Source organism: Cutaneotrichosporon cavernicola (assembly GCF_030864355.1).
Source record: "Cutaneotrichosporon cavernicola HIS019 DNA, chromosome: 7b".
NCBI classification, from domain to species: Eukaryota; Fungi; Basidiomycota; class Tremellomycetes; order Trichosporonales; family Trichosporonaceae; genus Cutaneotrichosporon; species Cutaneotrichosporon cavernicola.
Window position 1 is genome coordinate 33,891 of NC_083400.1, and position 26,997 is coordinate 60,887.

General features: G+C 57.3%; 10 protein-coding genes across 10 annotated transcripts; 7 read left to right on the top strand and 3 right to left on the bottom strand.

Moving 5' to 3' along the window:
- Positions 1 to 153: 153 nt before the first annotated feature.
- On the bottom strand, positions 154 to 3,443 carry RCY1 (uncharacterized protein; the record flags this gene model as incomplete). Its single annotated transcript, XM_060603640.1, has 6 exons — positions 154 to 259; positions 319 to 552; positions 595 to 1,059; positions 1,096 to 2,250; positions 2,286 to 3,078; positions 3,122 to 3,443. 6 exons carry the CDS (start codon positions 3,441 to 3,443, stop codon positions 154 to 156), a joined length of 3,075 nt encoding a protein of 1,024 aa, XP_060459914.1.
- Positions 3,444 to 3,724: 281 nt separating this feature from the next.
- On the bottom strand, positions 3,725 to 4,454 carry CcaverHIS019_0702310 (uncharacterized protein; the record flags this gene model as incomplete). Its single annotated transcript, XM_060603641.1, has 5 exons — positions 3,725 to 3,955; positions 4,136 to 4,213; positions 4,290 to 4,307; positions 4,351 to 4,382; positions 4,421 to 4,454. The coding sequence occupies 5 exons, from the start codon at positions 4,452 to 4,454 to the stop codon at positions 3,725 to 3,727; spliced, it is 393 nt and encodes a 130-aa protein (XP_060459915.1).
- A 385-nt stretch (positions 4,455 to 4,839) lies between these two features.
- Positions 4,840 to 5,643, top strand: CcaverHIS019_0702320 (uncharacterized protein; the record flags this gene model as incomplete). The annotated part of the gene is made up of 2 exons (XM_060603642.1): positions 4,840 to 5,167; positions 5,357 to 5,643. The coding sequence occupies 2 exons, from the start codon at positions 4,840 to 4,842 to the stop codon at positions 5,641 to 5,643; spliced, it is 615 nt and encodes a 204-aa protein (XP_060459916.1).
- A 653-nt stretch (positions 5,644 to 6,296) lies between these two features.
- Positions 6,297 to 8,525, top strand: CcaverHIS019_0702330 (uncharacterized protein; the record flags this gene model as incomplete). Its single annotated transcript, XM_060603643.1, has 5 exons — positions 6,297 to 6,482; positions 6,547 to 6,715; positions 6,756 to 7,830; positions 8,026 to 8,228; positions 8,413 to 8,525. The coding sequence occupies 5 exons, from the start codon at positions 6,297 to 6,299 to the stop codon at positions 8,523 to 8,525; spliced, it is 1,746 nt and encodes a 581-aa protein (XP_060459917.1).
- Positions 8,526 to 9,831: 1,306 nt separating this feature from the next.
- On the top strand, positions 9,832 to 11,023 carry CcaverHIS019_0702340 (uncharacterized protein; the record flags this gene model as incomplete). The annotated part of the gene is made up of 5 exons (XM_060603645.1): positions 9,832 to 9,864; positions 9,903 to 10,200; positions 10,768 to 10,805; positions 10,866 to 10,938; positions 10,983 to 11,023. The coding sequence occupies 5 exons, from the start codon at positions 9,832 to 9,834 to the stop codon at positions 11,021 to 11,023; spliced, it is 483 nt and encodes a 160-aa protein (XP_060459918.1).
- A 232-nt stretch (positions 11,024 to 11,255) lies between these two features.
- Positions 11,256 to 12,451, top strand: CcaverHIS019_0702350 (uncharacterized protein; the record flags this gene model as incomplete). The annotated part of the gene is made up of 2 exons (XM_060603646.1): positions 11,256 to 12,123; positions 12,429 to 12,451. 2 exons carry the CDS (start codon positions 11,256 to 11,258, stop codon positions 12,449 to 12,451), a joined length of 891 nt encoding a protein of 296 aa, XP_060459919.1.
- Positions 12,452 to 16,875: 4,424 nt separating this feature from the next.
- On the top strand, positions 16,876 to 18,430 carry CcaverHIS019_0702360 (uncharacterized protein; the record flags this gene model as incomplete). The annotated part of the gene is made up of 3 exons (XM_060603647.1): positions 16,876 to 17,011; positions 17,075 to 17,912; positions 17,944 to 18,430. The coding sequence occupies 3 exons, from the start codon at positions 16,876 to 16,878 to the stop codon at positions 18,428 to 18,430; spliced, it is 1,461 nt and encodes a 486-aa protein (XP_060459920.1).
- Positions 18,431 to 18,886: 456 nt separating this feature from the next.
- UBI4 (uncharacterized protein) lies at positions 18,887 to 19,958 on the bottom strand (the record flags this gene model as incomplete). The annotated part of the gene is made up of 4 exons (XM_060603648.1): positions 18,887 to 19,100; positions 19,144 to 19,669; positions 19,729 to 19,886; positions 19,939 to 19,958. 4 exons carry the CDS (start codon positions 19,956 to 19,958, stop codon positions 18,887 to 18,889), a joined length of 918 nt encoding a protein of 305 aa, XP_060459921.1.
- A 1,434-nt stretch (positions 19,959 to 21,392) lies between these two features.
- On the top strand, positions 21,393 to 22,377 carry CcaverHIS019_0702380 (uncharacterized protein; the record flags this gene model as incomplete). The annotated part of the gene is made up of 3 exons (XM_060603649.1): positions 21,393 to 21,502; positions 21,537 to 21,655; positions 21,716 to 22,377. 3 exons carry the CDS (start codon positions 21,393 to 21,395, stop codon positions 22,375 to 22,377), a joined length of 891 nt encoding a protein of 296 aa, XP_060459922.1.
- An 834-nt stretch (positions 22,378 to 23,211) lies between these two features.
- On the top strand, positions 23,212 to 26,952 carry BUD6 (uncharacterized protein; the record flags this gene model as incomplete). The annotated part of the gene is made up of 5 exons (XM_060603650.1): positions 23,212 to 23,532; positions 23,565 to 23,672; positions 23,704 to 23,783; positions 24,143 to 25,689; positions 25,799 to 26,952. 5 exons carry the CDS (start codon positions 23,212 to 23,214, stop codon positions 26,950 to 26,952), a joined length of 3,210 nt encoding a protein of 1,069 aa, XP_060459923.1.
- Between the last annotated feature and the right edge of the window lie 45 nt (positions 26,953 to 26,997).

Genomic DNA, 26,997 nt, shown 5'->3' on the forward strand with positions numbered 1-26,997 from the left:
CCGCCATCCGCGGTTTCCCCCGTGGGGTTTCTCATACCTACAAACCATACAAACCATACAAACCAAACAACCGTGCACCAGTGGCAGAGGTTTACCAGGTGACAAACACTGATGCATATAATAGTTGAAGCAAGGTGCGATAGTCGCTGAGCACTACATGATAACACAGTCCTCCTTGACAGACAGTGCGTACATGGCCTTGTCCACAGTCTTCTCAATCTTCTTCCAGTCGCTTCGTCTTTGAATAAACTCGTAGATGCTGGGAACAAGTCAGCTTCTAATCTACCCTGTACCTGGCCTTGAATTCAAAATACTCACTCTTCAGGCCGGAAAGTGCCTCCGTATCGTGTAACGTCGCGAACAATCTGCGCGAGATCCTTGGCGTCCGACACGATGTACACGTGCCCTAGCATCTTGAGGTTGGCAAAGTCTTCAGTGATGCGCTGCTGCTTGAGAGACGCCACGAAGGCGTGGTAAGTGTTCAAGTCTGCAATCACCTGGAACCCGCCCTCGAGCGAGATGATCTGTCGCTTCAAGTGGCGCTGGAGAATACTGATGAGTCAGCCATGCCCACATCACGACGACAGTACTCACGATTGCAGACGGATGCCCACTTCCTGGTAAAACACTTCGAGGACCTCCTTGCTCGTGCTCCCCTTGAGGAGGGTACAGTGCATTTCGAGGCACGCAATGGCTTCACGGCAACCGATGGTCGGGCCGAGCTCTTGCGGCACACCAGGTTCGGGATAGTACTCACGCGGACCAGTCTTCACCTGGATGATGTGCTCGACCTGGTTCATGAGGACCTCGATACCGGCGTTCAATCCGGATGCAACGGCATCGTCGAGCACACTCTCGAAGCGCTTCTTCTCGCGCATCACCGCGTTCAGGAAGTCGGTCTTGTCGACGTACGGTGCAATCTCCTTGTCAAAGTAGACTTGCACCATGCTCTGGATCGTGTCGCCCACGTGCACGAGCTCGAAGAACTGGAGCAACGGCGCGACGCTCGACGTCTCCTCATGCTGTGCCGGTTGGTACGTCAACATCTGCTGTGTCGCGCTGGTGTCAGTTGGACGCCGGGTTTTCCAAACTCACATTCTGAAGCCCGGAGCAATGTGCCGGTCCCCAACGGCCTTGAGCAGGAGGATGAACACCTCCTCGATCGCCTCGACAACTTTGTTGCCAGTCTTGCCGGGGTATTTGGCAAACGTCTCGGTACGCTTGAGCGACTCGCGGTCCGCGTGGATGAGCTCGAGAGCCGTGTCGATGGAAACGAGAAGCTGAAGGCGCTCGAATTCGTCATCCTTTGCTGGAGGGTTGGGAGTGGCTGCACCGGAGGGGAGTGGTGTCCCACCTCTGGACGAAGATGCCGTCTCGATACCCGGAACCGACAGGTTGTTGACGCCGTTCGTCACCCCGAGAATGTCGACCTCGTCCTTCTCCGGCTCGTTCTTGTCGTTCTTCTCCTCGACGTCCCCTTCGGGCACAGGTCCGTCAAAGATGGCCTCGCCGTGGACCATCTTGCCTTGTGTACCCTTGGAGGTATTTGTGGTTGACGCCGCCCACTTCTGCGGGTTGAGCATGGACAAGCCCTGCACCGCGTGCGAGCCGCCGGAAACAATGGCATTTACGCCAAACGTGACGGTGCGGGGAACAATGGTGACGGGAAGCAGCAGCACATCCTTGAACCCGGCGAGGACGTTGCGCTTGACCTGGTCTGGGTTCTGTGACGTAAGGAATTGCGGCTGATTGCTCGATCCGCGTCGCTTCTTGCCTGCTGAACGCGTGTTTGTGCCGAGCTGCTTGTCCCAGTCGTTACAGATGCCGTCCAGGGCCGTCTTGATCCACTCGGTCTCGTCCTCGAGGTACTCGTCGATGTGAGGTTCAAACATTGAGAACACAGACTTCTCAATCACAGAACGCGGGACCTTGGTCTGCTCCTCACCCAGGACCTCCATCGAAACGTCGACGAGTTTCCACGCCTGTACGAAGGAGGCAGCCGACGCGCGGAGTGACAACTCTGGCGACATGACTCTAGTCTGGCTGAGGAGTGTGCTGATGTACTCGCCGAGTACGTCCATAGCGAGGCGATCGCTGAACGAGTACACGACCTTGGCGTCGGCGGGAAACACACGGGCTGCGAGCTCGGCGTCGAGCCGAAACGACTCGAGAACGTGAGCCATGAATGCGTCCATGGGCGTAAAGTCGAGCTCGCGCACGATCGCAGTGCCGGTCACGTCTGGGACCTTGCTGACGGGTCAGCTGGTTTGCGAGCAACCACTCACATGATGTTTTCTGCCGCGTCCCACTTGCCCTCCTCGTAGAACACCTCTCGCTTCTCAACCCAAACGCGGCCGCACTCCCACTCTTCACGGGTCCCGCCCCCAGCCTCCCACACCTGCCAGCTCGCCTGGGCAGCTGAGCGCATTCCCGCTTCGTCTTTGCGGCCGTCCGCCATCTCGAACGCCACAAGACATGTCGAGTCGAATCGGTCGGCAGCGGCCAGGAGTGCCTGTCGCAGAAAGCCCCAGTCGTGCAAGGGCTGCACTTGTGAGGAGAGAAAGTGGAGGAGGTCGAGCAGCACCTTGCCTTGCTCCTCGAGGCTTGGCACCAAGCCGGTAGTGGGGTTGGGCGGGAACAGTAGCGACAGCGTGCTACTTGGTGCACTCGACGTTCGGAGGTGGTGACACAGAGGAGCGAGTTCGGCATGCCTTTTCCTGTACGCCTGGCAATATGGCCCAGGCCCCGACGTCTGGGCGGCTACAGGTGATGGAGGGGCGACTGCGAAGAAGCCAGTTGCACGCCCAGCGCCGGGGCGTGATGGGAGAGGTACAGTGTCAAAGTCCAAGAGACTCTTCTCCTGTGTCGCAGGAGGTTTGGTCACCGAGCTAAAATCCCCAAAGTCGACGTCCTCAAAGGTGTCGCCGGCCTCTCCAAAGTCTCCAAAGTCTCCAAAGTCGTCATCGTTGCCAGGAACGGCTCGTGGACGCGTGACGCTGGTTGTTCGCGGCTTGCTGAGGCTCTGGCGATTTCGACTCATACTCGTTGTTCTCGCCTTTTCTGGCTGCTCGGGATTGTCTGCAAGTCAGCATTGTACAAAGTGCGGTTGAATCTCACTCACCACTAGAGGGCTCGACACCAAGGACGCGGCACCGTGCCTTCCAGTTGGTCTCATTGCGCGTGATACGAGCCAGCGCACGGTTGGCACGAGCGAACGCAGGCAGGTCGTGCACGGGGAGGAAACCAGCGATGCGCACGAGAATATCCTCGGGCCACCGGCCGACGCGGGGGCCAGTTCGCCCTGCGCGTGCGAGTGCTGCTGCGCTGGTGGATGGGCCAGCCTTGTGGGGTTTGAGGACCGAGCCAAAACCTGAGAACATGCCATGGCCCGAGCCCGGGTTGGCTCCTGGCTTTGACGGAGCGATAGGAGCCCACTTGTCCATGGCGGAGGATGTCAGCAGTCGTGTTGGAAGAGATGAAACTGAGAGCGATAGTAACAGGATGCGTGTACCACTTGTAGACTAACAGCTCAGCCACGTGGAGAAAGCCAATCTATTACGTATTGCTATTTTGTTGCTCGGCTGCTCCAAGTCTGTCTAAAGCGCTCTGCGGCCCAGAATCTAGGGAACTTGGTTTATCGCAACAACCCATGACGCCCAAGTCAGTCGCCTTCATATCATCCTTTGATTCCAAAACATCCCTGTACATCTAATTGTCGATTCGTTTACTTCTTCTCGACGGCGATAAACTCGACCTCGACAAGGACGTCCTTGGGGAGACGGGCAACCTCAACACACGAGCGCGCAGGCTTGGTCTCGCCAAAGAACTCGGCGTACAGCGTGTTGAAGTCGATAAAGTCGTTCATGTCCTTGAGGAAGCAAGTCGTCTTGAGAATATGCGCCTTGTCAGTGCCCGACGCGGCGAGGACAGCCGACATGTTCTTGAGCACCTGGGCCTAGATGTCAGCCTCCGCCCACTTGGATTTAGGAAGCGGAATGTGCAGTAAGCGCTCGGCAAATGCCGCTCGATTTCCAACCACTTTACTACGACCGACCGACTAGGGTTGCCATCACGGCAGTCGTAATCACAGCGGTCTTCCGTGTGTTTGGTCTCACGTGTAACGAGAACCACTCACAGTCTGCTCCTTGATGCCACCTTCGACGACCTGCATCGACTTGGGGTCAAGGGGGATCGCGCCCGACGCAAAGATCATCTGGAATCAGTGTCTGTCGTGTGAATCAGTCCCCAGACCAAAGCGAGAGTCCTGAACCCCACACCAAGACACTCACGCCGTTGTGCTTGACAGCCTACGAGTCAGCGATCTGAAGAGAGATATTAGGAGCTACTCACCTGGACGTAGGGGCCGATGGCAGCCGGGGCGTCTGTCAATCAGTTTAAGAGGTCGGCCAGGGTAGCTCACGCTCGGTGCTGACGACGGTGTAAGGGGCAGCCATTTTGGAGGAAGTGTGTAAGGTTCGGAAGCTGAGTGTGAGACGAGTGGTAGCAAAGAGAGAACGAGTAATCATGAGTGGGATTGCCTAGCGCGTCTGACAAACTAGGATTCACTGGTACCCCTATTTATCATATTGGAATGTGGTTGGGTGACGTAGCAGACAGACGAATGTGGGCCCACATGGCATATTTGATCCCGCTGACTCAACTTGCAAGTGACGTTTTGTCGGTCAAAGCTGGGAATTGCACTTGCGCTCGCGGCACTCCGTTCCCAACTCGCCGCTTGTCGCTCGCCGTCAATTTCCTCTTGCTCACCATCACAACCTCCACTCCACCAATATCAACCACAGCCTGACCCCGACGTCACTCCCATAGTTTATCTTCACCATGGCACTCCGCGCCCTCGACATTGGGCGAGCATCAGGTCGCCTCCTTATAAACTCACGTTTCAACCACTCCGTCCTTCCTCACCGCATGCTTCCCCGCACACTTCCCCGAACTCTTTCTTCCGCGTACTCAACGGGGCCGTCAAGGACATACGCTGCCCTCCGCCAGCTGCACTACTCTGCACCAACCGCCCGTGCGCCCGTCCCCAATCCCCAATCACCCCTTGTTCCAGGCCGCGGTACCGGGACAAACGCGACTAGCGGGAGTAGTGGCGATGGCAAGAAGAAGAATCCGCATTACGGACTGTGGTATGGCGAGTTGTTTCCTGGTGAGTACTGCGTCCTGCGTCCTAAAATGGTTGTCGTGTCCGCGGATCGTCAAGCGGCGTCCAACTAGATGCCTGTTGCGTGACTGGGAGATGGTGTGCTTGTCGTTCCTACTCAAGCTGGCACGCTCAATGTTACCAAAGGATATGCCGGCCGGCTCCAATCGATTCTTCTACACATACTGACGTCAGGAGCCATGATGCCAATCTTCCTTCTAGCAACGGCAATCTTCCTGTCCCTCTCGCTGCTCCGCACGCACTTGAGTAACAATCGTGCTCTCGTCGAGAGCGCCGAGCGCATCCAGCAGCTCGAGATCCAGCTTGCGCGGTTACGTGCCGAGGCCAAGCGCCGCCAGGAACGTGCAAGGAGAGAGCGCGAGCGAATCCTGCCGATTGTGGTGGAGCGTGTGCTGCAGCGTGTGGGGGCGATGAACCCAGAGGAGGAAGTCGAGGTCGAGGAGGAGGTGCTGCTGGTCTAGCTCTTTTTCTCCCCCTCTATAGTGACTGTCAAGCAGTGTGCAGCATGGCAAGATGCATGAGTGGCATGCGCGGCCGCAAGGATCAGATTGACAAGATTGCACCTGTGTAGTGGTAGGATGAGCATGAGCTCACTCGGCTTGCTTGGAGACTTGAGAGGTATATGATGATGATGCATTCCATCTAGTCTGCTCGTCGCGAGCTATGAGCTGCGAGCTGCGAGCTGCGAGGAGAACCAGCTACAATTTGCTGTTGACTGCTGTTGACTGCTTAATGTAATGTAGCTATGACGCTATGATTGTGATCTAATAAAGGTAAAGAGTCCCCTCCACATTACATTAGATGAGTGAATGTCAGACATTAATCGTCACTCAGTATTGTACTCTTTCTCAACAATCTCAATCAACATCTCAACACCATGGGCCCGGACAATCAAATGTCCAAGCCCATGGTAAACATGGCTCAACTTCCATCTTACCCTTCACGCAGCGCAGCCAGCATAGCACTTGACCCCTCATCCCCCGGCCTCTCAATCACCAACCCCATCGACCTCAGATTCGACTCACCTGAACTACAAGAACAACAGGAACAAGTCGGCCCTCTTCCCCCTCCGTCTCCCCGCGCACTCAAGTCGAGAGCCTTCTCCACCACCCCAATGCCGGCTTCTGGACCCCCAGAAGCCATCCATCCCATCCCCCCAGGCGACAACGCCATCCTTGCTCTGGATCAGATGCGCTTCCTCGGGCGAGACCGACAGTTTCCTGAAGCCCAGAGATGCGGCATAACCATCGACGATGACATGTGTGACGCGCTTATCGGCAGTGCGAACAACTTGATCAAGGTGAGTACGACAAGGAGCGAACAACCAGTGCTTGCTGGGGAATACGTACTGTTCTGACAGGCAGCACATCGAGGTCCACCTCGCGCGCCTTCGGGCCCTTAGTAACGAACAGCTCGCTACCACGTTCTTTCGCTTGGGCTGCTATCCTGTGCACCACGACAGCATTCGGGACATCGAGCAACAAGCACGCGAGTACGGAGACAAGATGGCCGAAAAGTATTGTCCCATTGCAGGTACGAGTACATTCCTCACATTGCGGCTGGCTAATATGAGACTGTCCCCACCCCAAGATCATAAAGCCTGAGCAGCATTACAGCAGCCTCGCGCTACACGGGAGCGAGCCGTTCACACGACAACGCTTACGCCCTCCCATAACCCTCCAACCTGTCCAGTTGAGTCACTTGCCACCGCTGCCGACTGCGGTAGCGCCCTACAACATTACCTGCCACGAGATTCAACCGTTCCGGGGCCAGGGTGAGGGCCCGCGCAAGAACTCTCCCGAGAACAATTTCCCCATCATTCCCGTCGACTGCCGCAAAGGCGACCCGCTCATGATCGCCAACGGTTCAGGGATACCGGACGAGCGAGGCATGAGCGTGTACTGGTCATCGGACTTCTTCCGACCCATCGACGAAGTCGACTCCGACGACGAGAATGCGACCGTGGGTGCGGCCTCTGTTCCTGGCAGCTCCATGGGGACAGGTATGATGGGCACCGGCAAACCCGTCGCGCTCTCGCGCGGGAGACGCTCAGTCAGCGTCCTGTCCGACGCGACGTTCCTTCCAGACTCGCCGCAATCGGCCTTCGCCGCAGGAATCTCGAGGCTCCCGTCGCTGCCAGCCGTCTCAGAGCGACGGTCGACCCGCAGCGCCTTGGTCGGACCAACAAACCCGACGCCATCAGTCCGGACAACCCCTGCCCCATCATCCCTACCTTCATCCCTTCCTGAGAGTGAGCCAGGCCTGTCGTTGTCGCGGAATGACTCGCTCGGCATGATCCCCACCCGTCCCTCGACCCCCATCGCCTCGCAACCGCGTCCTAGTCGCACGGCCGCGTCCTCCTCCATGTTACCACCACTTGGTATCGACAGGGACGGCATGATCAAACTCACCCGCCACGTGCCGTTTCCTCCGTGGCACAAGCCCGTCCCGCAAGGCATGTCGGGGTCATCGGTTACTGTGGGTCCGCCCAAAATAATCTTGCGCGAGATCATGAACCCATTGCAGTACGTGCGGCAGGCTCGGCAGCGGGCCGTGGATTCGAACACGGGGGAGTCGACAAACGAGCTGGACGCAGCCATGGGAACACAGTACGAGGAGCGCGATGAGTTGGAGAAGGATGTCGAATCGTCATTGTCGTCTGGCAGAGCCAGATTGCGTAACCCACTTCCAGCTGGCCGAAGAACCCCGTCAGCTGATGCAGACGTGCAGCCAAGAGCGATGAGCTCCAGCCAGTTCATGGTGGGAGCGCGGGCCTCAACCACGTCTGGTACGAGCACCTCAATCAGCGCTGGAGCGAGGCCCTTAACAGACGCTGGACCCAGATCGTCCAAGGCTGACAGCGCACCACTTCTGGCGTCGAAGGCGAGACGCAAACGCAAGCGACTGACCGACGAGCAGATCGACAAAGCAGCGCACGCATATGCGCAGCGTAAGACCGGTGTGCTAATCGGCTTTGCGTATTGGACGGCATACTCGAACTTTCTGGACGACAACGATCACCACGTCGCGCTCGTTGAGGAGGAGGGTGGATGGCTTCAAAAGACGCGGACGAGATGCAGAAGGATACAGCAGGCGACCTCTGACGGGGATGGCAATGCCGAGTGATGGTCATGAGCGCCAGAAGCATGCATGGGGAGAAGACAGAGAGACCATTTGCGTGACCTTGCTGTCATCTTGCATCCATGTGTAACTTGTGTGACATCAAAAAGACATCCGCAACGCTGCTGGTAACACTGAAAAGCTTAAGGTGGCTCCTGACAATGGCGACTCGTTGGAAGTAACGGATTCTAACCAAGCGGTCGTTATCGCTGCGTCCGCCTAGGATCATGTCCCCACCTCATGCGGCCGACAACCGCCGACGCTCAATCCTCTACTCGATCAGACGGGGCCATGAATAACCCGACGGCCACGTCCAGCTGACCGAAATGCAAGCGCCGCCGAGAGTGCTTGTGTATTCGTCGGCCTGGATCAAGGAGTTACGCGGACTCGGGGCGGAACCCCAAAACAATGGCTCTCGGACCCACAGGAGCGCCAACCTCGGTGGCGGGTCCAGGACTTGTAAGAGGCCTCTGGAATAGCGGTGGGCCAAAGCGCAAGGGAAGAACAAAGAGTTCCGTCTCGCACCCGCTCGATCGATCTCGATCTCGCTCTCACTCTCCTACCGTGCGTCCCGGCGTTTGAATACCTTGGTCCGAGCGGCGTGCCTTCACGATCGAGATCTCTCAGGTCGGCGGTGTTTTGACCACTTCGATGTGGTCGAGGCCAACGGATCAACGACCCCGGACCGGGCCCCTCTGGTTCTTCCAGACCCCGCTTGGACAACCGCCAAAGTTTTTCCACGTCCCAGCCACTCCATGCGTCGTAACTCCATGCATCATAGCGACCGCCGGGGTCGTCAGAGTGTGTCGCAGGCGGGGCTCAAGAGAGTCTTGGTGCAACACTGGAAGTACGACAAATCTCTCCTACAGTCCAATGCGGAACAGGTCCAGCGCCGTCTCGGCACCCAGATGCTCTGCTACGAGCGGAATATTGAGTTTCTGCAACACATGCGCCAGGTCCACGACAAGTTCTTCAAGGGCATGAACGAGATCATCATGCAGAGACTGAGCGCTTTGGGGGCTGAGCTGGTGAAGAATGACTCTGCCTTATGTCCAGGGCTGTCGTCCACCATTCCGTGAATGACTTTTTATGCCATACGGCTGGGAGGGCTATTGACAAGCGAGCAGTTTTGGTGACAGTAGGCTAATACCCTCGCTGGCCAACTGTGGACTTGGGGCTGGGGCTGGGGATGCGGTGTAAACATACGCTGTGGGTCCCAAGACACCGCCCTGATATGTCGAGCTTGTTCCCGAGTGTCGTTCCGTGGTCCGAGCTCGGCGCTGTAGCCCCAGCCAAACATCCTTGACTATTACTCTTCCACTTCATTACTGCAACACGTACTCGACGACCTGGTGCGTGGCGACGTGGCGACGATGAACTCTGGCTGATTTGTCACTAGCCAACTTGCAGGCCAGAATCTTCAATCACATTCCCCACCTCGGATTCCTCCCTCAAACTTCAGGTATGCTGTTTCATGCCTTGGCCATGGCTCACGGCAGGCCCCCCATTGACCCCATCCGCCTTGCACAATGGACCCGAAGTGGTTCGAGATGGTCAACAACGTGAGTGCCATCCTCCGAACCGCGCCTGATTGATCTAGAACGCCGATATCTCTATCAGGCGCGAGGCCGAGAGGGTTTTGCCCGAAATCAATCGCTTCCTTCACATGATTAACAACCCCGACTTCCAAAAAGAGCTCGCCACCATCGACGATTGCGACCTACTGTTGCAGCACTGTCGGTGGGCCGACCACAATGTATGGTGGATGCAAGGGTTCATCGACAAACTTGTTGCGGGCTCCAAGGCGACCAACGTGCCCCTGGACCACGGACAGTTGAACGTTATCGGCCACTTCACGGCTGCGATCCGGGTTAATGCTTTGTTGGCCAACAAGTTTCGTAAGGCGGTAGAGAAGCATAGAGAGGTGGGTCTGTAACTGGTGGAATTCAGAGCATGTGTATGGTAATCATGATAACATGGGAAGGAGCCCAACAAGTCCACATGGTCGCCCCTACTCTTTGTTGTTTGCTTTTCTCGCCATCTTATCATTTACAACTTTCCTGTTAAATAGAATTGACATGGCTTGCGCTGACAAGATAAGCCGGCTCGGGCCAGCGCAATTGATCTTAACAAACCACGGACCCATGCTCAACTCAACTCTCCCCTCGCGACTGCCTTCTGGTCGAGTCATAATTCCCGGTTGGAGCTGAAGGATATGTGGTCTGTGCGACCCGATATCGATCTGTGCACGAGTGCGAGCGATTTAAACCAAACATTTCGACCAAAACCAATGCCAAACACTCCCACCGACTGCTTCCACAACAACTAAACTCCAACCTCCCAACATTCTCTCCTTCAGCTCTTCCCATTGGTATAGCGGCTGGCGTAATCCTCTTCCCTTCTCTCTCTCTTCAGCCTTCGTTGACGAGTTCCCTTGGCGTTTTGTGTAGAGAATATTCCCACAGGGCTCCGCTTGAACATTCCATACTTTTGCCAAGTGACAGTGAGTCCCCAATGGCCTCCCATGGCACGGACAGCTTAAACGAGTAGCTAACCACAACAGGACCCGGCATCCGACGAATCCAAGCGCTTGCTACAGTACTCGCTGTTACAGTTCAGAGTCCGCCTGTTTTCTGGTGAGTTGACGCATCAAGGCCCGTGGCTACCACTGACCAACCAGCTGATGCCTCCCACCGCCGGATCCAATCGAGGCCGTGGTAGAGCAGGTGGTGGTGGCCGAGGGCGTGGTGGTGGCCCAAGCCGAAGGGGCGGTGGCCGTAACCCCGAGCAGCACCTAGCGCCAGCCGGCAGAGGACCGTCCGTTGTCGACCCTGCTGCCGACAACGACAGGGTTCCGCGCGGCCGACCTCGAGGCAGACCTCACGGCAGTCGAGGGGCCCGTGGTCGGCCGCCCAACCGCAATGTTGTTGTCACGCGAGCAACACGACGCCAGATGAACAAGTGCCCAGACGACACCGATGATTCGGGAGACGACTCGGACTCGGAGGACAGCTTGACCGACTTTGAAGACTCGGACTCGAGTGACGAGTACATCCTACCCAAGGCTACCTCTCGCAGTCAGAGGCACCTGCCCCGTTCCCATTCCGGACATTCCACCCGCGCCAACCCTCGGTTCCCCCATGACGACGGGCGTGATGGTTTCGAATCCACCCACAACTTGAAGTCAGGCGACGACTCGCGGACGCACGACAACTCCAAGTCCCAACTCTCTTCTTCCTCCTCGTCCTCGTCCTCGTCGGAGGACGAGGACAAGGATATCAACTACCGGCCCCCATATTATGTCAAGCGCCGCAAACCTGCCCACCTCCGCTCCAGTCCTCGCCTGCAAGGCCGCTTTGATCCAGTGTCAGAGGAGAGGGATGAACTCGACAGCATCAAGGAGGAGGAGGAGGAGGAGGAGGAGGAGGATATCGTCGTAGACGTCAAACCGGAGAACGAGCTCCGTCACTCCGTGGAGGAGGACGAGCCCAGCAACGCCGTGAACGAGAACGAACTGGGATATGTCGTGGACGAGAACCAGCTCGACTATGTCGTGAAGATGGAGGACGAGCTCGACTATGTCATGGCCGAGAACCATATCCACTATGTCGTGAAGATGGAGGACGAGCCTGAACGCACCGTGGAGGAGGAGGAGCTCGGCCGTGCCAGGAAGGAGGAGGAGGAGCTCGGCCGTGCCAGGAAGGAGGACGAGGTCAACAACGACGCCGAACCCCTTGGTTTCACCATCAAGAAAGAGCCAGGCGAGCCGGGCGATGACATCGCCAGCGCCTATCACAACCCCGAGCGGGCCTCCGCTGATCGTCCGTCGTCCGACATCCGCACGCCGAATCCACGGAAGAGGAGACGCGAACATACCCCTCCCTATTCGCCACCCGCCGCCAACCACCACCAGCACAACAAAGCATATCATCCGTCCTTGATCCTTGCCCAGGTCCAGAACCTCGCTCTGGTTGCAGGGGCCATCGGGCACCCGGGCGGTCCCTTGACATGGAGGGCAGACAGTATTCCGGGACGCTTGCAGTCGCTCAACATAGTGTACCAGGCTGCTGGCCGCATCGCGACCCTGGCAACTGGAGTCAGGACAGGGGCTACTCCAGCTCCGCAGGCATCAAGCATTACCGCCCTTAAAACGTCGGGCGTCCCAACTCCTCCGGACCGGACCGCTCCAACTCCTCCTATACCTGGTCCCTGGGCTCGCCAAGCAGTCGGTGCCACGGTTTCTCTGCCAGCTACCACCGCAGTTCCTCCGCATGCTAACGCCTCCGCTCCTCAAGAAGCTCGCGATGCGGCAAATGTGGCCTCTCAAACGCTTCGCACCCTGGCTCCCCAATCAGCTTGCCCATGTAGTCCGTCAGGCAGGTGGCGTTACACTCGCTCGCACACCTCGCCTCTCGTCTACTGATACATCTGCGGTCCAGTTCCAAAGGCATCTGGCCCTCCCACACCTGTTGGGCCTGTCACCCCCATCCTTCCGTTACTAACTGACGATGCTTCAGTAACAACGACCCGTCACTGTCACATGACCTATCGTACAGTATATATATATAGGTTTTGTTACTGTTTGTACTTGCAACGCATGTATCACCTTGTCACCCAAGTCGATCCGACTACATTGGAACTACATCCATCTTTCACCGGTCTCGAGCAAACCGGCTATCGGTGAATACTATCCGTCCACGACAGAGGGGAGTTTCTCGTAATGTGAACTGGATACAAGTTGGTTTTGAGGTTTGCGGCAATTACAAGAGTCCAGCTGACCGCGCTGTTCACATCTGGATCTGAATAGGGCTATACAGCGCAAGGAGCTGTTCGACGTCCCGTGGCCCTACCCCTGTACCACCTTTTGACAGGTGGCTGCATCCCCTTCCAGCTCGCCCTGTGCGACTCAGCTTGGATGACCACATCCCGCTTGGATGCACTCCTCGTACGACTGTCCGCGAACCTGTTGCAGCTTGGGCCACGATCTCCAGCTTGCCCAGCATCTCCCTCAGATACACCTGTAGTCTGGCGACGACCAGCCATAGCGCAGTGGTAGTGTGGACCCACCAGCAATGACGACAACCTGTTAAGACTCCTATGCGAAAGCGAATGAGGCGATCTGACTTATCCGAGCTGGCATTTCTGTCTTTTTCAACACCGCCTTTCGCCTCCGCTCTTGCCATTTACCTCCTCAGCTTAGTGACCGAGGCTACTGGCAGCATTTGAAAGCGCGGGAAGGAGTCGAAGGCTGGTAGTGTGGAGGCCGCGCAATGATCGCGCTGGGGTCACTGCATCATTCAACTTACCTGAATCTCGGCTGTTTGGGTAATGTTGTTTTGGAGGGTTGTTCTAAGAGTCTTAGTTGAACGACATTGTACACTGCGATGATTCTTTCAGATTAATCTTGCTGAAAGGACTTGTGTGACACTATGTGGCTTGTACGTGGTCAGGCTGACTTGGTTTCTCAATGAGCGGTGTCTTATGAGTTCACTCGTTGTGTCGTGTTCTGGATCCTGGGCTGATAACCCCAAAGGCTGACAGAGGGGAGCAATGTTGACGAGCCATGGCTACAGTAGATTATGAGTTCCCTCGGCCCTCAGGCATCCGACTTCGGACTGCGGGTATCAGACTCACAACCCCTCACTCCCCTCGGCCTCTCAGACTCATCTTGCCGACAGTGCTGCACGAGCCCACAAAATATCTCTATACGCCATTGAAGAACCGCCGGACAGCGGCGAGAGCTTCAACAATCTCCCCCGCCGATCGCGGTCATTCAAAACAAACCCGCTTCCGAGCTCACATACTGCAATGCAATTCGGTCTATCGTTACATCTTCCCCTTGTAGGAAAGGCTCAATTTAACCAGATGTTGGAGCAGTCTGGAGCCAGTATTAGATGCCCCACGCAGCCCCTATTGTGTTATCTGTCTTCGATTCTCATTATTGTGGGGGGAAGCGGTAGTGAAGGGAAGCAGAACGGGGCGGAGGTAGAAAAATCATTAGCGAAGTGGTCTCGCTACTTTAAAGAGTGATTATCTTTTGCAGATGAACCTGCTCAGGGCGCAAAAATGACCGTGCAGTCTCGAATTCCACTCGATATGGCTGTTGCAGAGTTCTTCGGATCGTCACGTCCCGCGGCACCCAAATGCGAGATTACGCTGATTACGGAAGGGCCGAGAGTGTAGCGCACCGGAGCGGTACGCTTGAACGCTCTGGCGGATTTTTCTTCAATCCTCATGGAACCACGTACTGCCGGAGACGCTGAGGAGAGTTTGTGGCAGTGGAGGTTGTGGCACCTTTGGTGGCTACCCGGCAAGTGTCAACTTGGGCCGCCGACTCAGATGCACGAACAATGCCTGTCTCGATGCTGATCCGGATAGCTAGTAGGCGGGACTGGCGCGGCGGTAGTGTCTGGGAAGCTCGGAAGTAGCACAGCTCGCACTCGTTCCCCTTGGCTTTTCCCAAACGAACGTTCTCTTGCGCCCACGCCTTCACACCTGGGTGTGCAAGAATGAACACACACGATGTTCTTCTCTTAGGGATGACACATGCCAATCTCGCGATATCCTTGGGCTTCACGAAGCACACAGACGCCAAGGAGGATCCGAAAGTCGAAAGTGAGGGATCACCGCAATGACGGCCCCTTCCAACTCACAAGGCTACATATGGTGCGCATAGAGAGCTGCAATTTTGCGTGGTGTAACCGTAAGATTGCCCTTACTCTGGCATTGATGGACGTCTTGGTTCTTTAGATACGCGCGGTTCATGCAATCCATTCGCGTGTCATGACAACCCAATTGACTTCTGAGCCACCACCCGCTCCTTTTGGCACTGCTTGCTCTGAAAACTCTGCGCGTCCACACGGCCAGCTGAAATCCACCGGCACAGGACCCAGTGTGACCTCTGGGGTTACATAGGCTGTTCTCTTCGCTGCATGGAACCACAGTGGTGCTGTCAACTGAGCACCCCGACAAGCGTACAGCAAGCAGGGACACAAGTCTAACCGGAGAATTAGGATTAGTTATTAGGGGAACGCTAAGGCTAATTCTAATTGCCGGGTATTTATCAGCCGGGCAGTAATTCTGGTCTTCAAGGGCTTCCTGACCTGCCTTTTTTAATTCATTCTACTTGAGCGGTCTAAGAGGGCTGTGTCAAGGAGCATGCGGGGATGGCTTATTAATTAGACTCGGATGCGCACTTTGCGCAAAAGACACAACAAACTTTTATCATAATTCTGAGCATGCTTTTACTCTGTATGCGGTCTACAATGCGTCAAATGGCTTGATTGTCCTGATGCGGACCAACTCACGTCACTTGCGCTTTCAGCCACAAGTTGAAGCCTCCGACCATTGTCTGCTCTGGCAAACGGTTCCAAAGGCAGGCGTTGTCGGGATAAGGCTCAATGTGTAGTCTCCTTTGCAATCCGCCATATGTATCTTTCAACTATAACCCCGGAGAACGCCGGTTCTAGGTGTCTGTGCCTGTCCCAGATTCCAGTAATCTAGTAACAAACCGAGTAATGAGTTTGATAGAGAAAGCAATAAACAATAACAATATTAATACGCAAACAATCCTCTCTTTCGCTCGTTTACTCTTTTGCTCTTGTTCTACTTCCTTTCTCCTTCCCTCTCTCAATCTCACTCGTTCTCCAACCTTGTATCTCCTTGGCTCTTGATTCTCTCTTGTTACGCTCATTCCGGTGGCCCGGCTCCTCCCGCTACTGATGGCCCTCCTCCCGCTACTGACAGCCCTCCTCCCGCTACCGACAGCCCTGTCGCTCGCGCGACCCTCCGTTCTCGCCGTTGACGTCGTGTTGATACCAGTATCCTGTGTTACTCTGGCTCGTGTGGTATAGTTGATTGAGCATTGGCAGCATATTTCCGTCCACAGCGTACCCCTGACAACAATTAGCCAATTTGTGTGCCTCTGGGAACTGACGAGGCACGATCCGCATTTTAAATCTCTTGTCTCTCCTGCTTCTTATGCAGAAAGCGCAATAGTTTGCATAGGAGAGCGGTTGCGCGGACAGACAAAGGGCATGCGTTGATGCGACAAATACTTAGAGACCTCATGAACGCAAAGCGTTATGAATCATAACATGCAAGGCCTAGCTGAGCATGCCCCTCCAACTTTTGCGGCCCCGTGGGGGCTCGGGGTTGCAAGCCAGGACAGTGCGCTTGGGGGAGGCATGCATAAGCTCAGAAACGCCACTGGAGCATGACGAGGACAGGAAAGGTAAAGCAGATGATAGAATAGATGAGCAGGTCGCGATTCGAAACATGACCATGCCACATTCCAATCAGGCAATAAAGTCATGCATGCCACATCCAACTCTTAACCTTGCATCTACCCATTTCACCCTTCAAGCTTTGTAATAAGCCTCAAGCCACAAGCTACATACCACAAGCCGACCTCACCTCAGGAGCGCTGTCATATGCATGAATGTCGTGCAAATGTCTTATCCGGCGCTTCCCGTCGCTTCCGTAAGCCCAAGATAGATCGGAAATGCCCGTTAGTCTCTACGCCATATATCCACCTCGTTGATCTCCAGCACTCTCCACTGCAACCATCGAGAATGAACAATCTCGTCACAAACATACCCCACAGTACGGTCGCGTACCTCTGGCGCGGCCTCGGCCTGCCTGATGCCGCCCTCAATGCACTAGACCTACCGGTAGGAGACGCGTTCAGCTCGAGCTTCAAAGTATGGCGTGAGTCTTAGTGTCCCAACTGCCTTGTGTGTGAGCCTTAGCTATCTCAGCTACTAATGGCAGACTTGGCCCAATCCACCGTCGCCACCGCAGCCCTCACCGGGGCGCTGATACACGCCACCCGCTCGTCGTCTCCTATACCCCGCGTCCGCGTCGAGGTGCCCCACGCCGCGGCGGCCTTCGTCTCCGAACGCCTCCTGCGGATTGATGGGAATCCTCCGCCGTCAGCGTGGGGCGTCCTCGGCGGCCTATACGCGACAAGAGACGGTCACGTGCGCATACACGACAGCTTTGCGCACCACCGTGCCAGCATTCTACGTGTACTCGGACTTGCGGAAGACGAGAGCCGGTGCGAGGCTGTCGCAGAAGCAGTACGGACCTGGGACAAGGTTGCGCTAGAGGAGGCCGCATTGGCCAGCGGTGCGGTCGCGTACGCGCTCCGCAGCGAGGCGGAATGGGAGGCGACGGGCCAAGCGCAAGCCCAGGCGGACAAGTTTCCTATCTCACTACGTGTGGCGTCTCCGTCTCCGTCTCCGTTTGCTACTGTTCCTCCTCTCCTCACGGGCCCGTCGCTGCGCCCACTCACAGGCCTACGCGTGCTGGACCTCTCGCGAGTCATTGCTGCCCCCGTAGCAGGGCGTACTCTGGCTGCCCTCGGCGCCGACGTGTTGTGGGTAACGTCCCCCAACCTCCCTTCCCTACCAGGCCTCGACGGCGACATGACGCGAGGTAAACGCAGCATCTCTCTCGACCTAGATGACGCGGCCGACGCCGCCAAGCTATGCGAACTGGTCAAGACGGCCCACGTGTTTCTGCAGAGTTATCGGCCTGGTGCGCTCTCATCCCGTGGTTGGGGCCGCGAGGACGTTCGTAGACTTAATCCAGGTATTATCTACGCTTCGTGAGTCAACAACAGGATGAACTGACACCAGGCTGTCCGCATGGGGACCAGGACCGTGGGAATGCCGCCGCGGCTTTGACTCGCTCGTCCAGACCGCCAGTGGCCTTAACGTGTTGGAAGCCGAGGGTGCTGAGCTTGGTCAAGCTACATTCACGTCCATGCCACATGAACCAAAGCCCGCCCGCCCACTACCCTGTCAGGCGCTCGACCACGGGGCCGGATACCTCCTCGCCGCAGGTATCCTCGCAGCCGTGTACCGGCGCATGATTGAACCCACGAATGGTGGATGGGACGTAGACCTGAGCCTCGCGGACGTCATGGAGCTCCTCAGGTCCCTTGGGAGACAGGCGTTCTCTGACGTACCCGCGCCAAGCGTGAACGACGACGCGTGGCTCGAGACGACGCGTGGTGCACTTGGCGAGGTCACTGGCGTGTCGTTTCCAGCAACTATTAATGGCGTGGATACCAGCCTCGGGCGGCCGAGCGTGCGAGGCGCTGATGTATCCGAGTGGCTCTGATGGGACTGAGGGCTACAGGGCTCTAACTTACACGTCAACCGCGTTCAAGGTCTTGTGGCAGCATTCTGTTGGAGGCAGTCTGTGCGAGGGAGTCGGGGCTGGAGTTAGCGGGTTAGGGGCATGCATCATTGCTTGAGCTGAAGCTCCACTACAAAAGACAAAGGCTAGTAGTTAGTTGTTGCTCCATTCTCCAGACAAAGTGCCGCTACCGCTTACAACGGCAAGTGGTTGCGATTCTCAGTACCATTAACTACTGATTCCTGACAATAAAATTGTCCCAGGCCTCAGACTGCAAGCTCTTTGCTGCCGGCAAAATCCTGCCCGAGTTAGTTCATCATCATCATCACCACACGCCCGCTTCCGCGCTCAACTGTACTGGCGATGACATTCATCGTCTGGACATCTATGCCCCATAAAAGCTACAAATGACTACCTACGCCCGTCCCCAAGACACGCCTACTCGCCGCCACGAAGACGGAGCACCAGGTGGAGGGTAGACTCCTTCTGGATGTTGTAGTCGCTGAGCGTGCGGCCGTCCTCGAGCTGCTTGCCGGCAAAGATGAGGCGCTGCTGGTCGGGAGGAATGCCCTCCTTGTCCTGGATCTTTGACTTGACGTTGTCAATCGTGTCAGACGACTCGACTTCTAGCGTGATGGTCTTGCCGGTGAGACTTGGGTTAGCTGCATCCAATCAAAAACTCCTGTTACACTCACGTCTTCACGAAGATCTGCATACCGCCGCGCAGACGGAGGACGAGGTGGAGAGTTGACTCCTTCTGGATGTTGTAGTCCGAGAGAGTACGCCCGTCCTCGAGCTGCTTGCCGGCGAAGATAAGACGCTGCTGGTCAGGAGGGATGCCCTCCTTGTCCTGAATCTTGCTCTTCACGTTGTCGATGGTGTCCGACGACTCAACCTCGAGAGTGATGGTCTTGCCGGTGAGGGTCTTGACGAAGATCTGCATACCACCACGGAGGCGGAGAACAAGGTGCAAAGTCGACTCCTTCTGAATGTTGTAGTCGGAGAGAGTACGCCCGTCCTCAAGCTGCTTGCCGGCGAAGATAAGACGCTGCTGGTCAGGAGGGATGCCCTCCTTGTCCTGAATCTTGCTCTTCACGTTGTCGATGGTGTCCGAGGACTCAACCTCGAGGGTGATGGTCTTGCCGGTGAGGGTCTTGACAAAGATCTGCATGCCGCCGCGGAGACGAAGAACGAGGTGGAGAGTGGACTCCTTCTGGATGTCTATGATGTGTCAGAACGCAGGAAGGTGAGGTGGGCAACAGGGCGTCCGAATGACTCACTGTAGTCCGAAAGAGTGCGGCCGTCCTCAAGCTGCTTGCCGGCGAAGATAAGGCGCTGCTGGTCAGGAGGGATGCCCTCCTTGTCCTGAATCTTGGACTTGACGTTGTCGATGGTGTCCGACGACTCAACCTCGAGGGTGATCGTCTTACCAGTGAGGCTGTGCACGTCAGCATTTGCCATCAAGCAGGTCAACAACGAGCACGACTTACGTCTTGACAAAGATCTGCATGATGTGGTGTAGCTGATGGGTGAATGCCAGTTGAGTGATGGATGTGAGGAAGGCGAAAATGGATGCAAGGAAGGCAGGTGTCAGCACCAGTTGAGTGGGAAAATGAGAATGGGGGGGATACAGAGTGGTGTGACCTTGGGGGTTTGTGCCCAGGGCGGAACACAGTCGCCGCGGGTGCACAGTCACGCAATAAACAATCGCTTATGCACAGCTGTGCAGAGCGATTGCGAGTGCGAGGGAATGAGGTAGAATGAGGTAGAATGAGGTAGAATGAGGTAGAAGGTGATTGTGACATGGATGACGGTGAGAGCGACCTGTTGGGTGGCAAAAGAGACGGGTGTCTCACTTTGACATGATAAAGAGGGGTAGTGGAGGGGTTGAATGTGATGATGTTGAGACTGGTACTTACGTTGCGCGATGTAGGATGAGAGAGGGAGCGTGGAGAGTGAATTGATAAGAGAGAGAAGAAGAGAGATGAGTTGAAGACGTTTTAATGACAAAGCAGTGCGTGCTGTACTATGCACCGATGGGCACTTGAACTGGCATGTGCGTCACTAGCCTTCTAACGCCCTATAGCCCTAAGCAAAGGTGATGATTTGAACTGGGGTGAAGACCCTGGAACCCTGCGGGGGTGTTGGGGGTGAGCCTCTGCCTCGACCCGGACCCCATTTAGACAGAGAGTGGCTGGACTCTGTTCTCTATACCATGCCTATAGAGAACAAAGTCATTCACGGATAAATCACAAACAAGGGTTCATGAGTTGGTGGGGTGGTTTGCGCTCCGATAGGTTCAGGGTGACAATGGTCCGGGCCCCGCTCCAATGCCGCTTGTCAACCTGACCCGGCTATTCACTGACGTCACTATTGTGTTAATATTCGCCACCATCACCAGTCGCCACCCACAGCCATCGCAACCTCGGCAATTCAATACCACGTGGTTGTGGCGGTTTTGAGGAACGCCATGATCGCTCGCTCAGACTCTCAAGTGGAGGTAGGTGCGGGAGCAGCTGCCAGCTCCCAACTGCGAGATGGGCTAAGGAACTGCCACTATGCAACCTGGTCCTCATCTCGTGACCACGTCCAATCCTCTAGGTCTTCATCACCATCAACTCTCCACTACTCTTCACCTCCCATCCTTCCTTCACCATCATCATTGCCGGGACCATCCGGCTCATCTCCTCCTCCACCTGTCTCATTACACATCCAAACGCATCCAAGCAATCACATTATTGACAACACCGTCGTTCATTCACAAACAACGAAAGCATCCTCCCCAACCCAATCATCTCTGAACACCACCACCGACAAGAACACGTCCCACCTTCCTCTTCTCACACCACTGCAACAGTCTTGAAACGACCACTCGACCAACGTCTAATCCCCCACACACATCCACATATCCATCTTCTCAAACATCAAGCATCACAACGCAACAATGTCCATCTCCCTCCCCAACGGTACCATTCTCGCCGCTCCCTCCTCGTCTCAGCCCTCGGTCTCTGCGGCCGTCACTCGTATCTTGCATCTCGCCAACTTTTCCCCAGAGTAGGTCATTGAAGCCAACGCCGCCTAATCCCAGGATCAAGACGCGTGACATCCAGAACATTTTCAAGGAGTGGGAGTCGGACAAGGGCGGCTTCCGCATCAAGTGGCTCGACGATGTGAATGCTATGGTGGTCTTTGCCGACGCTGGCGTCGGTGAGTGTATGCTTACCATGGTGGCGAGGAAGGTGCGCGTCCCAGCGCTAACGTTTCCAGCCAAGAAGGCTTATCTGAGCCTCATTCTCAACCCTTCCCCTTCTCTCCCACAGCCCGCCACGGTTCGCCCGTACGACCGCCCCGACGCCTCTCAGATCATCGCGTCGCTGCAGGCACGCGCCATGGGCCACCGTGCGTCCATGTCGGCCGCGATGCAGAGCGGCAACTTTGCCGGGATCGTGCGCGATGACGGCGGCCGCCACTCTGTGGGAGGTGGCATCAACGGCTTCAAGATGCCTCTTAACCCGTCGCTCTCCTTTGGCGGCTCTACGCAGCCAGGAAACAGCGGCGGACGCAACAACGCCCACGGGCGCATGGGCTCGTTCTCCAGCCACCAGCGCGCGGGTTCGGCTTCGTCCAACTGGAACCGCCAGTCACTCAATGGCGCTCTCGGGTTTGGCAACGGCAACAACCCCCCTTCCCTTGGTGCGGCTCGTCTCCCAACACACTCGGAGGCGTCATCGAACCTTGCTTCGCGTTCGACATCGTCGGCGGACTCGAATGACCCCATCGTTGTCGTGGACGGCAGCTCGCAGCTCAAGAGCACGAGCGCGTCGCTCAGTGGCCATCGCTCGGGGCACAAGGCTCGGCGTGAGAGCGTCAGTGCGGACAAGGCACTGCGCGAGGTGGAGAAGGCCCTGCAGAGTGTCGAGGCGCAATGAGCGTGTGAGCGCACTTTGACGAGCGAGGCTCGGCTGTCGCTCTACGCTGCAGACGTACTACCAACGTCTTTGGCATTGCGTTCCGTCATCATCCCAACCCAACCTGTTGTTACCATGTGCTTATCCGTAGTCGAGACAGTCGTTAAGACAATCTCTCTTTTCAATATAGTCCTCCTACCGTCTCTCCTCCTCTCTTCCTTCGGTGAATCTCGGCGGGCGTCTGTAGTTGATGATGAAGCTTGTGAGTGGAGCGGGCTTTATGTATGTGGTTGGCTGCTCAAGCTCAGGAGAGGCAAAAGAAACTTTTGGGTATTGATGGTGCTGGAGGAAGATGTACAATCGGCGCCAGCTATTGGTTGCTGGGTGTGTGCATGTCTGACAAGCATATGACTATGCTGAGCATGCTGAGATGAGGGTTGGCGTTGGCATCGAGTAAAGTAAAACTACATGCTTTAAGGAACGGTCGCGTTGGTGGAGGGCAAAGTTGAATCACGTCACGTGCAGTGCGCGTGGCAGTCTCGCCTCGTCATGTCATCTGATGACTGGAGAGCTTGAGAGAGCATTTCATTTAGCATTCCACCAACAACTCGCTTTGAACCTTTGTCAAACCAACGAGTTTAGAGGATCGTGCACTCTTCATGGACTAGCTTCACCAAACCATCCCCACTCGTCAACCTTTTCCATTTACACATCTACACTCGTTCACTATCGATTATCAATATCGTCATCACAATCGCTCAAACTCAATCTCCAATTCACTCCCTCTTCACTCATCCTTCCCCTCCCACCTCCCACCTCCCACCTCCCAACCACCCAACCACCTCCTATTCCACCATGTCTCGCCCCGCTATCTCGTACCCCATCCCAACAGATGAGCCACCACCACTTTCAACCCCAACAGGATACTACCCGCCTCCGTCGCCGCGCGGAAAGCCCGCATCTTTCCGTGACGTCTCCGGGTCCCTGTCAGGAGCATCGGCACCACCTGGCTCCTCACATCATGCAGGAGGCTCGGGCTCGGGCTCGCACGCACACAACTCGCATCCCGGCCACGGAGGCGGCACAGGCTCAGGCGGATCGGGATATGGCGGAGGCCCAGGCGGCGGGTATGAGGGAGGAAGGAGCGGGCGGCAGGTATCAGGCCCTCGTGCACCGGTGCGTCGTTGCGCTGGCCTAGCTGACCGCAGTCATCCACTTCCACGTTAGATTCGTACATCACACGCTTGCTAGTGGTTACGAAGCAGCTCCTTCAGGGTCTCGAGCAATGGGCGAGGCGTGAACTCAGCGAGGAGGCGGTGCGTCCTGGTGAGATTTGGCTGACGGCAGGTCAGCGACATCTACGTCCGACTCGGGAACGGTTTCGAGCTGTGCGTCAGCACATTCCGGCGCGCGGGGATCTCAACCGCGTGAGTATTGTGATTGTGGGACTATGTTCGCCGATGCCGGCTGGCACCGGCGCCAGCCGTGGTGCACCCCAGAGGACGATGATGCTGCTGTACATGCTTGGCCAGGGCTCATCGTGCCGCTCGGACAGCCGGCGTGACCAAGAGCGAGATAGCTGTTCTGAGGGAGCTAGTGCGCGGGTACAGTGGGTTTAGAGTTGCACCCAGTGGCCCACACCATCTCGCTCCCCGGATCGTGCTCCTGTCTAGTATGACGGAGCGGTGTGGCCGTCAGTGTCCGGGGGCGTCGTGGCATGAGGCGGACGCCAGAAGTGCCGCTTCGCCATGGCTGTATTCTCTTCACGGGCGCCCGCTGACCTTAGCGATCTCGACTCTGTGCCCTCCGATCTCCGAGAAATCCTCGAGCGTGCCCTCGCCGAGGAGCCCACACAAGATACGCTCAATATCTACCTCCCCGACATCCGCGCGATCATTTTCAACCTCCTCAATGGACTTAAGAACAAACAGATGGCATACAAGCGGCATCTGGTAGAGCGCACACCTCAGCCCGAACCGGTGACGCCTCAGCGCCCGCAACCGCGGCAGTCAGCGCCGCCCGCGGATGCGGAGACGCGATCGGTGCGATCGATAGCATCAATCGATGGGCCCGCGAGCCCGGCCAGCCAGACCGGCATCCTGCCCAGTGCGAGCTCGCGCCCTACGTTGGCGGAGCGGAGCCAGCACCGCGAGCGTGCATCAAGGCCCGCGCCGCCTGACGCGTTCCGGCCGTCGCGCACACGTCCCGCTCCAGACGGGAGCGTGCGTACGCTCTCTTCAGGGAGCATTGAGCGCCCGATGCCGCGCGCTACCTCACCCATCCCATCGGTACACTCGGGGTTCGGAACACCCCCAACTGGCCCAGTGACACCTGCGCCGACGACTTCCGCCCCGCCAGCACGCCAGCCGCGGCGGCCGGAGCGCACATCACGCGACAGCGCGAACCCGACGTCGAGGTTTAGCGCCGACTCTGACGTGTCGTCTATCTCGTCAGCGCGTGCACCATCAGACAGTGCGAGCGCGAGTACCGTCACGATGCCTATCCCCATTCCGCACGCACTCTCCCGCGAACTGCCCCTGCCTCCGGTTGGGGGGTCGTCGCACATCCAGCCGACACCGTCTCCAGGCGCCCTTCCCACCGCGACCTCGCCCGCGCCTCCACCCCCACCTGTCCCGAGGACGCCGCCACCTCCTTCCCCCGGTATGCCTGGGTTGCCAACGCTCAATCTCCCCGACCAGGGCGAAGACCAGGGCGAAGACGCGGTCGAAGTCTTGAACGGCGTAACAGCAGCGTTCGTCAACGACGGCGTTCACCCGGCAGCGCGCTCGAGCTTTGCGCTCCTGCAAAGGTCGGACGCACTGGAGCGCCGCGCGTCCAAGCGCTTCTCGAGCTACACATTCAACAAGATGGTCGGTACGAGCCCAGGCAAGAAAGCTACAAGCGGAACGGGATCGCCGCCTCGGCCCGCGCGGCGCTCAAACGTCCACGCTATTCCGCCTATGCCAGCCCTCACCGAGGCGCATAGAAGCTTGGTTGCCGAGACGACGCCGCCTGTCAGCGAGCCCGCCGTGAGCACGGCCCACAGTGTAGATGCAATCTCGAGCACCAGCGTATCGGCCTCGCCTCCAGCCTCAACGCCTGGCCTGGTCACGGCTTTCCTGCAGCTCGGGCGACACGTCAAGAAGACGACGATCGAGCTGCCTCTCACCATGAGCGCGCTGCGTCTCCTCTTCATGGAGAGATTCGAGTACGACCCCGGCATGGAGGACTTCCCGGATGTATATATCAAGGACCCAAGAACGAGCGTGCAGTACGAGCTGGAGGACATGGAGGACGTACGCGAGGGGTGTCTGCTCGTGCTGGACATTGAACGTGAGTCGCGTGCAGGGTTGGCGGAGAGGAGTGAGGTGCAGGTGTGCAGCACCGCACCCGAACGCGAAGAACTACATATTCAAGCCACTGTGCGGAACGCTAACCGCAGCCCTCGACCAGGTCAAACAACACTTTGATCTCAATTTCGCGTCGCTCGCGCAGGACATCAAGGAGCTCAAGACGTCGCTTGCGCAGTCAAAGCGGATGAGCACGACGGCGCCGTCTACGAGTTTGTTGACCGTGTCGCCCGTCCTTACCGCTGCGCCGCCCCCGCCACCCGTCGAGACACCGCGCTCTCCCATGAGAAGTGACAGTGGACCAGCGCCCGTCGCCGAGCTACGCGCTCATTACGACGAGGTGCAGAGCCTGCGACGCGACCTGGCGATCATGCGTCAATTGCACGTTGACTTCCTCTCGCAGACCAAGGAGAGCTTTGCAGCCTTACGCGCGCAGAATACGGCGATGCGTGAGGTCGTCAAGACCAAGATGGGCGGGAACCGCTCGCTGCTGGACAACTCCAAGGCCAAACTTGAGGGACAGTGCCAAGACACCATTCAGGCGGTCGAGGAGGTGAGCGACATTATCGACGGCGCGCGCGAGGACGCGTTACGTCGCGGTGTTACTCCGCCGCGCGGTCGCACGGAGAAGATCAAGGCCGACCTGGAGCGCGCCACAAGCCTCGTCGACCAGTTCTCGCGTGACGTAACCCTCGCCGAGCCGACATGGCGCGCAACCTGGCTTGCCGAGCTGCAGCGCGTGACGGACGAGCAGCGCCTCCTCGCGTACCAGAACAAGCTTGCCGCGGACCTGAAGAACGACATCAAGGACGCGACCGAGATGCTCGACAACGTACGTGCCTTCGTGACGCAGCGCGCCGTGCGTCCGCGCTTCCAGCCTCCTCCTCCGGAAACTGGGGGTGTGACCAACCTCCTGCTCGAGATCCGGACCAAGGAATCGGACCCAACCGCCCGCCTCCGCGCCATCGAAGAACAGGCGAAAGTCCGGGAACGCGAGATGGCATCGCGAACCGACGATTTCCAGGACGAGCTGGGCGCGTTTGTGCAGGGCAGGAAGCTGCGCAAGACGGGGGGGACGGACGAGGCGGAACGCGTCCGCCAGAGACGCCAGGACCAGACTATCCGGCGTATGCTTAGTGGTGATGGACCGGGGGCCGAACCCCTCAGTCCCCAGATTACGGGGAGGAGCGCTAGTGCGGCGAGTAACGCGAGTAGTCCTCCAGGACATGGAGCGGGGGGAGGCTAGAATTTGTAGCGACAGTTGTGCATTAAACTACGCGGACGGGGAGTC